The sequence below is a fragment of the Piliocolobus tephrosceles genome, chromosome 8 (genome assembly GCF_002776525.5).
Source record: "Piliocolobus tephrosceles isolate RC106 chromosome 8, ASM277652v3, whole genome shotgun sequence".
NCBI lineage: Eukaryota > Metazoa > Chordata > Mammalia > Primates > Cercopithecidae > Piliocolobus > Piliocolobus tephrosceles.
The window spans coordinates 25,927,329-25,940,142 of record NC_045441.1 but is presented as its reverse complement, the minus strand read 5'-3'; the positions used below and the strand labels follow the sequence as shown (position 1 = coordinate 25,940,142).

The 12,814-nt window shown below is 42.1% G+C and overlaps 1 protein-coding gene across 3 annotated transcripts in view; it reads left to right on the top strand.

The window, feature by feature from the left end:
- The window catches only part of ELMO1 (engulfment and cell motility 1), a 590,246-nt gene that overhangs the window by 189,043 nt on the left and 388,389 nt on the right, over nucleotides 1-12,814 (top strand). For all 3 annotated transcript variants that reach the window (XM_023183031.1, XM_023183032.1, XM_023183033.2), the window contains exon 6: nucleotides 3,541-3,710. In XM_023183031.1, the coding sequence (XP_023038799.1) occupies nucleotides 3,541-3,710 (170 nt within the window). The remainder of the gene's footprint in view (nucleotides 1-3,540; nucleotides 3,711-12,814) is intronic.

Below are 12,814 nucleotides of genomic sequence, written 5' to 3'. Positions count from 1 at the left end.
GAAGTGAAGAGAGAAGTTCACTGTGGCTGCAGAGATAGCCAGTGAAAGAGATGTAAGTGGCCCTGCTTCTGACTCCTGGCTCATGGAGCTTTCCATCATGGTCCCCCTCACCTCCTGGCTTGCCACACTCCTCCCCTCCTCTTTAGTGACGTATCTCCTCCAGTTGTTCACCTATGTCCTAGGTTGAAGAGGGAAATTTACCCCAAAGCAAACATTGTGGGAACTGCACTTTTTAAAGAACAGCTGTCTCCTTAGATATGGGTACCAAGGGAAGGAGCAAGGCCTTCAGGGAGTTAAGAACAGCCCCATGCCAATAGAACACATCATTCTCAGGCGCTGGGCTGAGTGCAGGAGAGAGGTGAGTAGTTCTGTAGGAACTTTCCAGGCCATTGAGTCTATGAGCTTTGTTGTAGTGTGGCAGTTTGGAGAAGGCTTTACTACTATTATGGGAGTGACTCTTTGGCTAAGATCCCAACAAGTTAGGATATTGCTTTGCTATTCTTACATGTGACCATCTTGGTAAAATATTTTCAATTTCTATAGCAGCAACCCATGAGCGGTTGTGGGATTTGGGAGGACTCCACAGTCTTGACTCCTCTGCCTGGGACACTTGTCCTTTTCAGGTTTCCGTTCTCTCCTCACTTCATTTTAAAATTTATTTATTTATTTACTTGTACGTAGGTAAGTATGAAGGCATGTAAATAAAGTAGGAAGAATAGGTATAATAAATTATATATTAATAAGTGTAGGTATAATAAATTCCATCTACTTAGCTTCCACATTATTGACTTTTTCTTTGTTTTCTTAGCAAAGGTTCTTCCTTAAAAGTGCACAGCTTTTAGAAGGGCAAGCACATTTTCTTTAAGTACTGTAAACCAGGAGGGCCTCCTTGTGTTACAGCTGGGGGAGATCAGGTGGTAGTTGAAAAACACAATCAGCTGGGCGCGGTGGCTCACACTTGTAATCCCAGCACTTTGGGAGGCCGAGGCAGGTGGATCACCTGAGGTCAGGAGTTCAAGACCAGCCTGGCCAACATGATGAAACCCTGTGTCTACTAAAAATACAAAAATTAGCCAGTCATGGTGCAGGAACTTGTAATCCCAGCTACTCAGGAGGCTGAGACAGGAGAACCGCTTGAACCGGGAGGCAGAGGTTGCAGTGAGCCGAGATTGTGCCAGTGCACTGCAGCCTGGGTGACAGCAAGACTCCGTCTCAAAAAAAAAAAAAAAAAAAAAAAAAGAAACGAAAAGAAAAGAAAAAAGAAAGAAAGAAAACCACCACAATCAGAGCTGCTTATTCTATAATCACGGAGAGATGCAGCATCCTGAGTGATTGAGAGCAGTGGTCCTCAGTGTGTGATTCCCAGGCCAGCAGCAGCAACACCCAGGGTCTTGTTAAACACAATTTTTGGGACACCACCCCAGGCTTTTAGAACCAGAAACTGTAGGGGGGTGGCCCATGGTCTGTGTTTTAAGAAGTCATCAGGTGATTCTAACACAGGCAACAATTTGAGAGCCACTGTTTACAGTGTGTTTTCTGGAGTCCAGCTGCCCAGGTTCTATTTTAACTTCAGCACTGATAAGCTGTGTGACCTTGGGCAAGTTACCTAACTTCCCTGAACTTCAATTTCCTTTGTCAAAGACTATGATAGGACCTACCTGGTGGGACTATTGTGCAGATTAAATGAAGGTATTTAGAATAGTGGCTCATAAAAAGTGCTAGGTAACTGTTGGCCTTTTTTCACATTGGTATCAACTACATCAAACACTATTAGTTAGCATTAATAATGACAATGAAATAATTTTTGGGTACTCATTATTGTCATAACCTAGATAGTAAATGGGAACATCCTTCTTGGAGAAAAAATACACTTTTCAAGGAATTTGAAATGATTTCTTTGGGTTAACTATTATATGTTCATGTGAATGCTGTATATGCATTTGAAAATTTTGGAAAATACTATATCCCTGAACAATTTTAAGAAATAAATAATTCTCACCCAGCTCTCCACTCTCCTTTTTAGTATTTGAGTGATGTGTGGGTTATCTGTAGATCAGTGAATAGATAAGTAGGGAGGGCTCTTGTTTTCCTCCCTGCTCTTTTCCTTCTTTTATAATTTCTGATGCAAAGCATCTGTTTTTGGTTTTAATTAAATGGGAGACCTGAGCACATCTGTGACCAAGTGATGGGGGCATGGGTACTATCCCTGTCTCGGGTCCTAAAGAATTGGATCAGTTCCCCTGATGAATCCTTTTCTCTTCTTGAGGGCTGCTTCCAGGTGACAGTGGAGGGGGAACTGGGCAGGGAGGGAGGGCTCTGTGGCTGTGGACCTGCTGGGGTGGAGTCCTTCCGCTCTTAGGACCTGCGTGGATTCCCTCCCCCATTCCAGGCAGGGTCTGTGGCCAGCATTCCTTTTGCCTTCAATACCTGTGTGGTTCTCCTGCCTCCACTCTGCAACCTTAACCTGTGATAGTTCACAGGGGGTTCCTGAGAGGGCTGTAACCAGTGTCTGTTGAGATAGGGTGCTGACCTCATTAATGTGGTCAGCACCCTATCTTCTCCCTCTCTAAAATATAACACGGTTTCAAAAGAGAAAGCAAGTACCTGAGAAGGAGAATATGATGATGGCGTAGTGCTTCAACCACAGTGATTTTGAGTTAAATAAAACCACGACAGATACTCAGTTATCTGTATTAAGCAAAAACACAGGCAGAACATTTTATTCCTTTGTGTTTCTTCCTGCTTGCCTCAGCTGAAAGGTAGATATGAAAACCTCGACTGGATGAATAAGACATCTGGACCATAAATTATTACCCAGAAGTTCAGCTTCTCTAATATATTTCGATTCCTCTATGTCCTGCGTGTAGAAGCCAAGTGTAAATGCCTTGAAAGTAATTCTAGGCATAGCTGTTAATTTGGTTTCCTAATTATTTAGTTTTAAATTCACACAAGTAGCCAATGCATGTGAAACACATGTTGTTGAAAATTGAAATTTACAAGCATCGTTGTGGAGTGCTGGAAGATTTGCAGTAACCTAGAAAGATCATTTGGGTGGCTAATGAAGCTTCCGAACACGTTGTAGGCAGTTATTACTCACAGTATTGACTGAACAGGTGAGTGTGCTGTATAAATTTGTGTAATTGCTTAACTGAGCAAATAGCTTTCAGTCGCTTTTACATAATTTTACTTAAAGGGTAAATACTTCCCCTTTCCTCCCTCCTTTCTGCCACGTCCTGTTCAGTTTCTAGGGCTTTAATATTCTTGTACTCTTGCTCTTGGTCTTTTCCTCGAAATGGAAATCCAACTCCTTTGAGAAGAACGCAACTGTTTCCTGTCCTGACATGAGCGGACCTCGCTCTGAAGGTGGAGTGTTGGGGTTGAAAGCCTTGAAGCCTGTCCTTGAGCCTATGCCTACTCTGTAATATGCAGATAGTCTTGTGCTTTTGGCCTTTGTAGCTCTGTTTCTCATTGAAACATAAATCTGTTTTGCTGTTGTGGTTTCCTTTGTCAACACTCTTCCCTTTGCTTTTGCCTTGGAAGGCTCAGAACGCCCAGCAGCTCCATGAACGAATCCAGTCCTCGAGTATGGATGCCAAACTGGAAGCCCTGAAGGACTTGGCCAGCCTCTCCCGGGATGTCACATTTGCCCAGGAGTTTATAAACCTGGATGGCATCTCTCTCCTCACGCAGATGGTGGAGAGCGGCACTGAGTAAGCGTCTTTTTTTCCTAACTTCCACAGCTGTCCTATGTGTCTCAGCGTTTTGAATATTACTACATTCCTTACACTTGTAAACTGTTTTAAAGACCAGAGCATTGGTTAGACTCAGGAACAAAATAGTTTTTAAGATAGTGGCAAGGCAGTGGGTTTGTAATTTCAGGAGTTCTCCATCCTTTGCCCACCAACATCTAGTATCTGAGACAAAATAGAAATCCATCAAGTGCTAGAAATTTCAGATTTATGTGGAAAAATATCATGTCATTATCTCAGAGGGCCTTGCCAACAATGAAATTATAACTCGACAAAACATTAATCCCTCACATTCCTTGCCTATCCCTAAGAAAAATTTTCCATCCCTTAATCCATTAAAAAATTAGATTACCTAATTATGTTTCTTTCTTTATTGACAGCTCAAGCTAATTCAAGTTATGGTTCAAAGTATAAAACCAGGTCAAGATATCATCCCTGAAGTAATTTTAAAAGTTAATACTTGAATGATTAAATACTTTCATTAATTACTTGAAATTAAATGCAGTCAGCATGTATTAACGACCTACTATGTGCATGCAAAAGAGTTGAACATGGGAAAATTTTTTCTTTTTTTTGTTTTTTTTTTGAGACAGAGTCTCGCTGTGTCACCCAGGCTGGAGTGCAGTGGCCGGATCTCGGCTCACTGCAAGCTCTGCCTCCTGGGTTCACACCATTCTCCTGCCTCAGCCTCCCAAGTAGCTGGGACTACAGGCGCCCGCCACCTCACCTGGCTAGTTATTTTGTATTTTTTTAGTAGAGACAGGGTTTCACCGTGTTAGCCAGGATGGTCTTGATCTCCTGACCTCGGGATCCGCCTGTCTCGGCCTCCCAAAGTGCTGGGATTACAGGCATGAGCCACCGGCCCGGCCTGGGAAAATTTTTTCATATGAGCCTTGCCTTCCAGAAATTGATGGAGACTATTATATGGGCAGAATTCTATTGTGTATAATTCCTCTTGAGAGCCAGCAGTCTAGATGGTGGACCCATTATCCCTCTCTCTCTCTTTTTTTTTAAATTTGAGATGGAGTCTTTGTTGCCCAGGCTGGAGTGCAGTGGTGCAATTTCTGTTCACTGCAACCTCCACCTCCTGGGTTCAAGTGATCCTCCCGCCTCAGCCTCCTAAGTAGCTGGGATTTCAGGCATGTGCCACCACACCAGCTAAGGTTTTTTTTTTTTTTCTTTTTTTGGGAGGGGGGGATGCAGGGGGAGACAGAGTCTCACTCTGTACCAAGCTGGAATGTAGTGGCACGATCTCGGTTCATTGCAAGCTCTGCCTCCTGGGTTCAAGCGATTCTCCTTCCTCAGACTCTCAAGTAGCTGGGACTACAGGTATGTGCCACCACACCCAGCTGGTTTTTGTATTTTTAGTAGAGATGGGATTTCACCATGTCCGCCAGTATGGTCTCGATCTCTTGACTTGGTGATCCACCCGCCTCGGCCTCCCAAGGTGTTGGGATTACAGGCATGAGCCACCGCGCCCGGCCTAATTTTTGTATTTTTAGTAGAGATGGAGTTTCCTTCACCACGTTGACCAGGCTGGTCTCGAACTCCTGACCTCAAATGATCCGCCTGCGTCTGCCTCCCAAAGTGCTGGGACTACAGGCATGTGACACCACATCCAGCTGGTTTTTGTGTTTTTAGTAGAGACGAGGTTTTACCATGTCAGCCAGGATGGTCTCGATCTCCTGATGTCATGATCCACCTGCCTTGGCCTCCCAAGGTGTTGGGATTACAGGTGTGAACCACTGCGCCCAGCCTAATTTTTGTATTTTTAGTAGAAATGGGGTTTCACCACGTTGGCCATGCTGGTCTCAAACTCCTGACCTCAAGTGGTCTGCTTGCCTCTGCCTCCCAGAGTGCTGGGACTACAGGTGTGTGACACCACACCCAGCTAATTTTTGTGTTTTTAATGGAGACAGGGTTTCACCGTGTCAGCCAGGATGGTCTCGATCTCTTGACCTCACGATCTGCCCGCCTCAGCCTCCCAAAGTATTGGGATTACAGGTGGGAGCCCCCACGCCCGGCCTAATTTTTGTATTTTTAGTAGAGACGGGGTTTCACCACGTTGACCAGGCTGGTCTCAAACTCCTGACCTCAAGTGATCTGTCTGCCTCTGCCTCCCAAAGTGCTGGGATTCCAGGCATGAGCCACCATGCCTGGCTGGAACCCATTATATCTCAAAGAGCCTCACAGAGGAGATGAGTGTGAACTGTCCTTGAGGGAGCTGGAGTTCCATCACAGGGAGGAAGGAATGTGCCTTCCTGCTGGGGAGCTCCCCCTCTCAGCGAAGGCTTGGGTTCTCTGGTATGAGTGTGGAGCATCAGGTACCAGGCAAACTGATGCTATGTGTGTGCCTTGTCAACATTCTTTTTCTGAGTCCTTACTTTATGACACATCTTCACCTGCAGAACAGCCCAAAAGATTCACCATTCCTCAGACCTAGGATGGGGAACAGCAGTTCTGAATTCTGTCTCCATGCTGCGCATGTATTATACAATGTGAGAGAATGTCAATATTGAACGTACTTTATGTGAACTAAAGCAACTGAATGCCTTTCTTAAAAAAAGGAGTATCATGCTCATTAATATCTTAACTACAGTCGCGCACTGCATAAGAACATTTCGATCAGTGGTGGACCACAAATATAATGGTGGTCTCATGAGATTATAATGGAGCTGCGGTATACAGCTATACTATTTTTTATCTTTTATGCCGTGGTTTTACTATACCTTTTGTCTGTTTGCATACATGAATATTTGCTGTTGTGTTACCATTGCCTGCACTACTCAGCATAGTAACATGCTGTACAGGTTTGTAGCCTAGAAGCAATAAGCTATGCCACATAGCCTAGGTGTGTCGTAGGCTATACCATGTATGTTTATATAAGTACACTCTATGATGTTCACACAACAAAATCATCTAATGATGCATTTCTTAGCATGTATCCCATTGTTAAGCAACACATGACTGTATTTATAATAATCAGTAAGCTGTCCTAGCTTGATACATACAGCCCCGTTTCGGACAGATAAACAGAGCTTAAGGCCAGGTGTTAGGTGAATTCTCTTTTGCATTTGTCTCTTACACTTTCCCATCACACTATGTTTGTGGGAAGGAATGATCTCTCTCTGGGTCACCTTTGTGGCCCCCTTCCTGTTTTATGTAAGTTCAAAGTTACGCTACTTTCGGGGATGGAGGAAGGAGGGACCGGAGTTGCAAGGCCTACTGCCATCCTTCCGCTGGTCCTGCATCTCACGCTCAGATGTGGCTTATTTAATCCACAGCAAATTTTTCAGATCTTTTGCTAAGATTAAAAGGAAAAGAGTCATTTTTCTTATAAGAAATCCTGGCTTCTCTGTTAAACTTAGAGCAAGAATTCAATTAATTAACAGGAAATCTTTGGGATAGAAACCATACAAATTAAATAGGTCCTGCAATTTGGAAGGCATTTAGTAATGACTCCTGGGCAAGGTTCCAGCTGAAGAAGGTGGTGGTTTCCTAAGCAGGACCCGTGGAAATTTTCGTAAACATTGAAGAAATGTTGTTAGAATTTTTCGCCTTACTTTTAGGAATAATGAGATTCAGAGATGACTTGCCTTCTCCTCATTATCCAAAGCTGGGCTTTTTTTTTTTTTTTTTGTACACTTGATAAGTTGTTGGATACATGTGCAGAATGTGCAGGTTTGCTACATAGGTATACACATGCCATGGTGGTTTGCTGTACCCATCAACCCGTCATCTGCATTAGGTATTTCTCCTAATGTTATCCCTCCCCTAGCCTCTCACTCCTGACAGGCCCCAGTGTGTGATGTTCCCCTCCCTGTGTCTATGTGTTCTCATTGTTCAACTTCCACTTATGAGTGAGAACATATGGTGTTTGGTTTTCTGCTCTTGTGTTAGTTTGCTGATAATGATGTTTTCCAGCTTCGTCCATGTCCCTGCAAAGTACATGATCTCATCCTTTTTTATGGCTGTATAGTATTCCATGGTGTATATGTGCCACATTTTCTTTATCTAGTCTATCATTGATGGACATTTGGGTTGATTCCAAGTCTTTGCTGATGTGAACAGTGCTGCAGTAAACATAACGTGCACATGTGTCTTTATAGTAGAATGATTTATAATCCTTTGTGTATATACCCAGTAATGGGATTGCTGGATCAAATGTTATTTCTGGTTCTAGATCCTTGAGGAATCACCAGACTGTCTTCCACAATGGTTGAACTAATTTACGCTCCCACCAACACGTAAAAGTGTTCCTATTTCTCCACATCCTCTCCAGTATCTGCTGTTTCCTGACTTTTTAATGATCACCATTCTAACTGGCATGAGATGGTATCTCATTGTGGTTTTGATTTGCATTTCTCTAATGACCAGTGATGATGAACTTTTTTTCATATGTTTTTTGGCCACATAAATGTCTTCTTTTGAGAATTGTCTGTTTTTATCTTTGACCCACTTTTTGATAGGGTTGTTTGTTTTTTTCTTGTAAATTTGTAAGTTCCTTGTTGATTCTGGATATTAGCGCTTTGTCAGATGGATATATTGCAAAATTTTTCTCCCATTCTGTAAGTTGCCTTTTCACTCTGATGATAGTTTCTTTTGCTGTCCAGAAGCTCTTTAGTTTAATTAGATCCCATTTGTCGATTTTGGCTTTTGTTGCCACTGCTTTTGGTGTTTTAGTCATGAAGTCTTTGTGCATGCCTATGTCCTGAATGGTATTCCTAGGTTTTCTTCTAGGGTTTTTATGGTTTTAGGTCTTATGTTTAAGTCTTTAATCCATCTTGAGTTAATTTGTGTATAAGGTGTAAGGAAGGGGCCCAGTTTTAGTTTTCTGCATATGGCCAACCAGTTTTCCCAGGACCATTTATTAAATAGGGAATCATTTCCCCATTGCTTGTTTTTGTCAGGTTTGTCAAAGATCAGATGGTTGTAGATGTGTGTGGCATTATTTCTGAGGCCTCTGTTCTGTTCCATTGGTCTATGTATCTGTTTTGGTACCAGTACTATGGTGTTCTGGTCACTGTAGCCTTGTAGTATAGTTTGAAGTCAGGTAGCGTAATGCCTCCAGTTTTGTTCTTTTTGCTTAGGAATGTCTTGATTATATGGGTTCTTTTTTTGGTTCCTTGTAAAATTCGAAGTATTTTTTTTCTAATTCTGTGAAGAAAGTCAATGGTAGCTTGATGGGGATGGAATAGAATCTATAAATTACTTTGGGCAGTAAGACCATTTTCATTTGTTTGTGTCCTCTTTCCTTGAGCAGTGGTTTATAGTTCTCCTTGAAGAGGTCCTTCATTTCCTTGTAAGTTCTATTCCTAGGTATTTTATTCTCTTTGTAGCAATTGTGAATGGGAGTTCACTCATGGTTTGGCTCTCTGTTATTGGTGTATAGGAATGTTTGCGATTTTTGCACATTGATTTTGTATCCTGAGACTTTGCTGAAGTTGCTTATCAGCGTAAGGAGATTTTGCGCTGAGATGATGGGGTTTTCTTTTTTTTTTTTTGAGGCGGAGTCTCGCTCTGTCTTCCGAGCTAGAGTGCAGTGGCCGGATCTCAGCTCACTGCAAGCTCTGCCTCCCGGGTTCACGCCATTCTCCTGCCTCAGCCTCCCAAGTAGCTGGGACTACAGGCACCCGCCACCTCGCCCGGCTAGTTTTTTTTATGTTTTTAGTAGAGACGGGGTTTCACCGTGTTAGCCAGGATGGTCTTGATCTCCTGACCTCGTGATCCGTCCGTCTCAGCCTCCCAAAGTGCTGGGATTACAGGCTTGAGCCACCGTGCCCAGCCGATGATGGGGTTTTCTAATTTTGCAATCATATCATCTGCAAACAATTTGACTTCTTCTCTTCCTATTTGAATACCCTTTATTTCTTTCTTTTGCCTGATTGCCCTCGTCGGAACTTCCAATACTATGTTGAAATAGGAGTGGTGAGAGAGGGCATCCTTGTCTTGTGCCTGTTTTCAAAGGGAATGCTTCCGGCTTTTGCTCATTCAGTATGATATTGGCTGTGGGTTTGTCAGAAATAGCTCTTATTATTTTGAGATGTTCATAAGTGAAGGAGAAATAAAATCCTTTGCAGGCAAGCAAATGGTGAGAGATTTTGCCACTACAGGGCTGGGCTTTTAAAAGGTCTCTCTCCAGCTGGTACTGGGTGGGGCCGTGGAGCAAAGTCAGTAACAGAGGAACAATGAGGAAGTTTCATTTTGACAGAGCACGAGCACAGTGTTTAAAACCTGAGTTTATTTGTTCTATCCATCGTGGGGTTTTGAAATTTCATTCCTATGTTCTGCTTGAAACATAGATGTGAAAGTGAATACAGCTGTGGGGAAACATGTCCCAGCCTGAGCAACTTAAGGAATATTGAGGAATGGACAGTGTTTCCAGAAACAAATATCAAAAAGATGGATATCAAAACATTTCTCAGAAATTTTTATTTTATTTTATTTGAAAGAAGAAAAATTGTATCCACAACTCTAAGTCCAATGTCATAAAAAATACTGCTCTTCTTTGGGTTTTAATAAAACACCACAGTCTTTGTCCATGCCTCTGTGCATACAAGACAATGAGACAGCCTACTTCTGTGTCCTTCCACTGTTAGTCAGTCATCACTAGGGGCAGAAAAACAGGGGAAACATTTCCAAGAATGAAAGGGCAGGGTACTTACAGTTTCCTTCCCACTTGGCAATGTGATGGGAAAATTACGCTGCTGGAATATGAGTAAGCTGTAACACCACCCTGGGCAGGACAGTCAACTGTGAGCAAAAGTTAAATTCATGTATTTATGATGAACTTGGAAACTTTTGTTTGTTTGTTTTTTTTTTTTTTGAGATGGAGTCTCGCTTTGTCGCCCAGGCTGGAGTGCAGTGGCGCTATCTCGGCTCACCGCAAGCTCCGCCTCCCGGGTTCACGCCATTCTCCTGCCTCAGCCTCCCCAGTAGCTGGGATTACAGGAGCCCGCTACCACGCCTGGCTAATTTTTTGTATTTTCAGTAGAGACAGGGTTTCACCATGTTAACCAAGATTGTCTCTATCTCCCTACCTCGTGATCTGCCCACCTTGACCTCTCAAAGTGCTGGGATGGAAAGTTTTTTTAAATTAACTTTCTTTTCTTATGAAAAATTATTATCTGTCATTTGAAAAGTATATAAATAAGCAGAAGGAAAAAATAAGAATCATTTGTAGTGTGCCTTTCCACAGACAACAATTTTTAATATCTTGATGAATATCCTTTTTTATGTATTTTAGATACACACATATGCACAGGCTTTATAAAAGTAGAATTATAATACTCATATTTTTATAACCTGCTTTTCATAGCTAACAATATTTCCATGTGACAAATATTATTCTCCCTTGTCATTTTTGTTGCCTGCATACTGTTTCATTTTTGCAGCTTTATAGCTTATTATGAATAATTAATATACAATAATTTGAGGAATGTGCATAGTATGGTGAACTCTTTCCGTATTGTAGGACATTTATATTGTTTTCAAGGTTTTTCTCTGAAATTTTATTTTATTTTATCTTACTTTTTTTGAGTCAGAGTCTTGCTCTGTTGCCCAGGCTGGAGTGCAGTGGCACAGTCATAGCTCACTGCAGCCTTGAACTCCAGGGCTTAAGCAGTCCTCCTGCCTCAGCCTCCTGAGTAGGTAGGGACTACAGGTGCCACCACACCTGGCTAATTTTTAAATATTTTTTATAGAGACAAGGTCTCTCTGTGTTGCCCAGGCTGGTGTTGAATTCCTGGTCTCAAGTAATCCTCCTGCCTTGGCCTCCCAAAGTGCTGGGATTATAGGTGTGAGCTGCCAGGCCTGGCTTTCTGAATATTTTAAAATCGGCTTTTCTTTTAGCAAAATCTTTGTGAATACTTAATTTACTTTGTTGGAATAAAATTCCTGACTCAGAGAATATATACATTTTAAAGCTGTTTTAAAATGAGAATAGCCCAATAGCTTGCAGAAATGTTCTAATTTATACTTTACCATTCTTGTGGGAGTATGTCTATTTCCAATACCTTGGTCAATACTGGGCTGGTTTTCTGGTTTTCCTCAGAAAGATAGCAGTGGTGTTTGTGGAGTTCTAACTAATCTGGGGAATTTGTAAGTGCTGTTTTATTTGTTTCGTTGAGGTCATTGCTCCAAAATCTGGCTGTAGTATTAGAAACATTGGAAGGAGTCCCATAGTTATTTTAGTGATATATAAAGTTCTTACGTAATTGTCTTAAAAAGAAACATTAATTGTATAAATTATTAGTCCCCTCCGTACTGTGTCATACATATGACACAGATGGAAAATCTATTGCTGTGTGTATGTATGACATGTATATAAAAATTGTCATTGTTGCATTAATACAAGAACAGTCTTAAAACAGGTTCCCTCCGTCTCATATTAACCTTTTGCTATTCAAATTCTTTTTATCTTGCCTGAACCAGAGCTGTTTTCATTTTCTGGGTGTTGTGAAAACTGAGGTATGACTTGAATTATACACTTTGCTTTGATGTTCCCTAGCATCCACACTTGAGATGGATTTGTATGTTTTATTCCTTTAGCGAAATGCATATTACAGAGTGCTGAACCATACTCCTGACACTGGGTTAGGCATGTGAGGGGTAAGAGGAGGTGCATGGAGGATAACACAAAGATGTATATGACAGTTTTCCATTATATGTGACCTTTTCTGGAATTTTGCCTACACACAAAAGATAAATGTCTTTTTTGAAACTTTGTTAATCTCCAAGGACACAGATGATCAGCTCTAACTTACGCCATTGACCCTGAGAACTTGGTGTCTCTTAGAAGCCTTGGCTGTTCTGGAAGTTCCAGTGCAGGCCAAAGTGATTCATCTACTCACTGCCTTGCAGCCAAGGCCAGCTGACTCCATGCACGTTTTTTTGCACTTTACCTCCTGAGAGACAACAGACCCAGCCAGAAAGAAGCTGCTCCTGTGGTCTCTGCAGTCAACCCCAGCTGTGAAGGCTGCCACATCTTCCCAATGCTGTCTGCTGTTTTCTTGGAGCCTGCAGTGCACTCTGCATTGCTCAGGGAGCTCCAACTGAACAGCTCT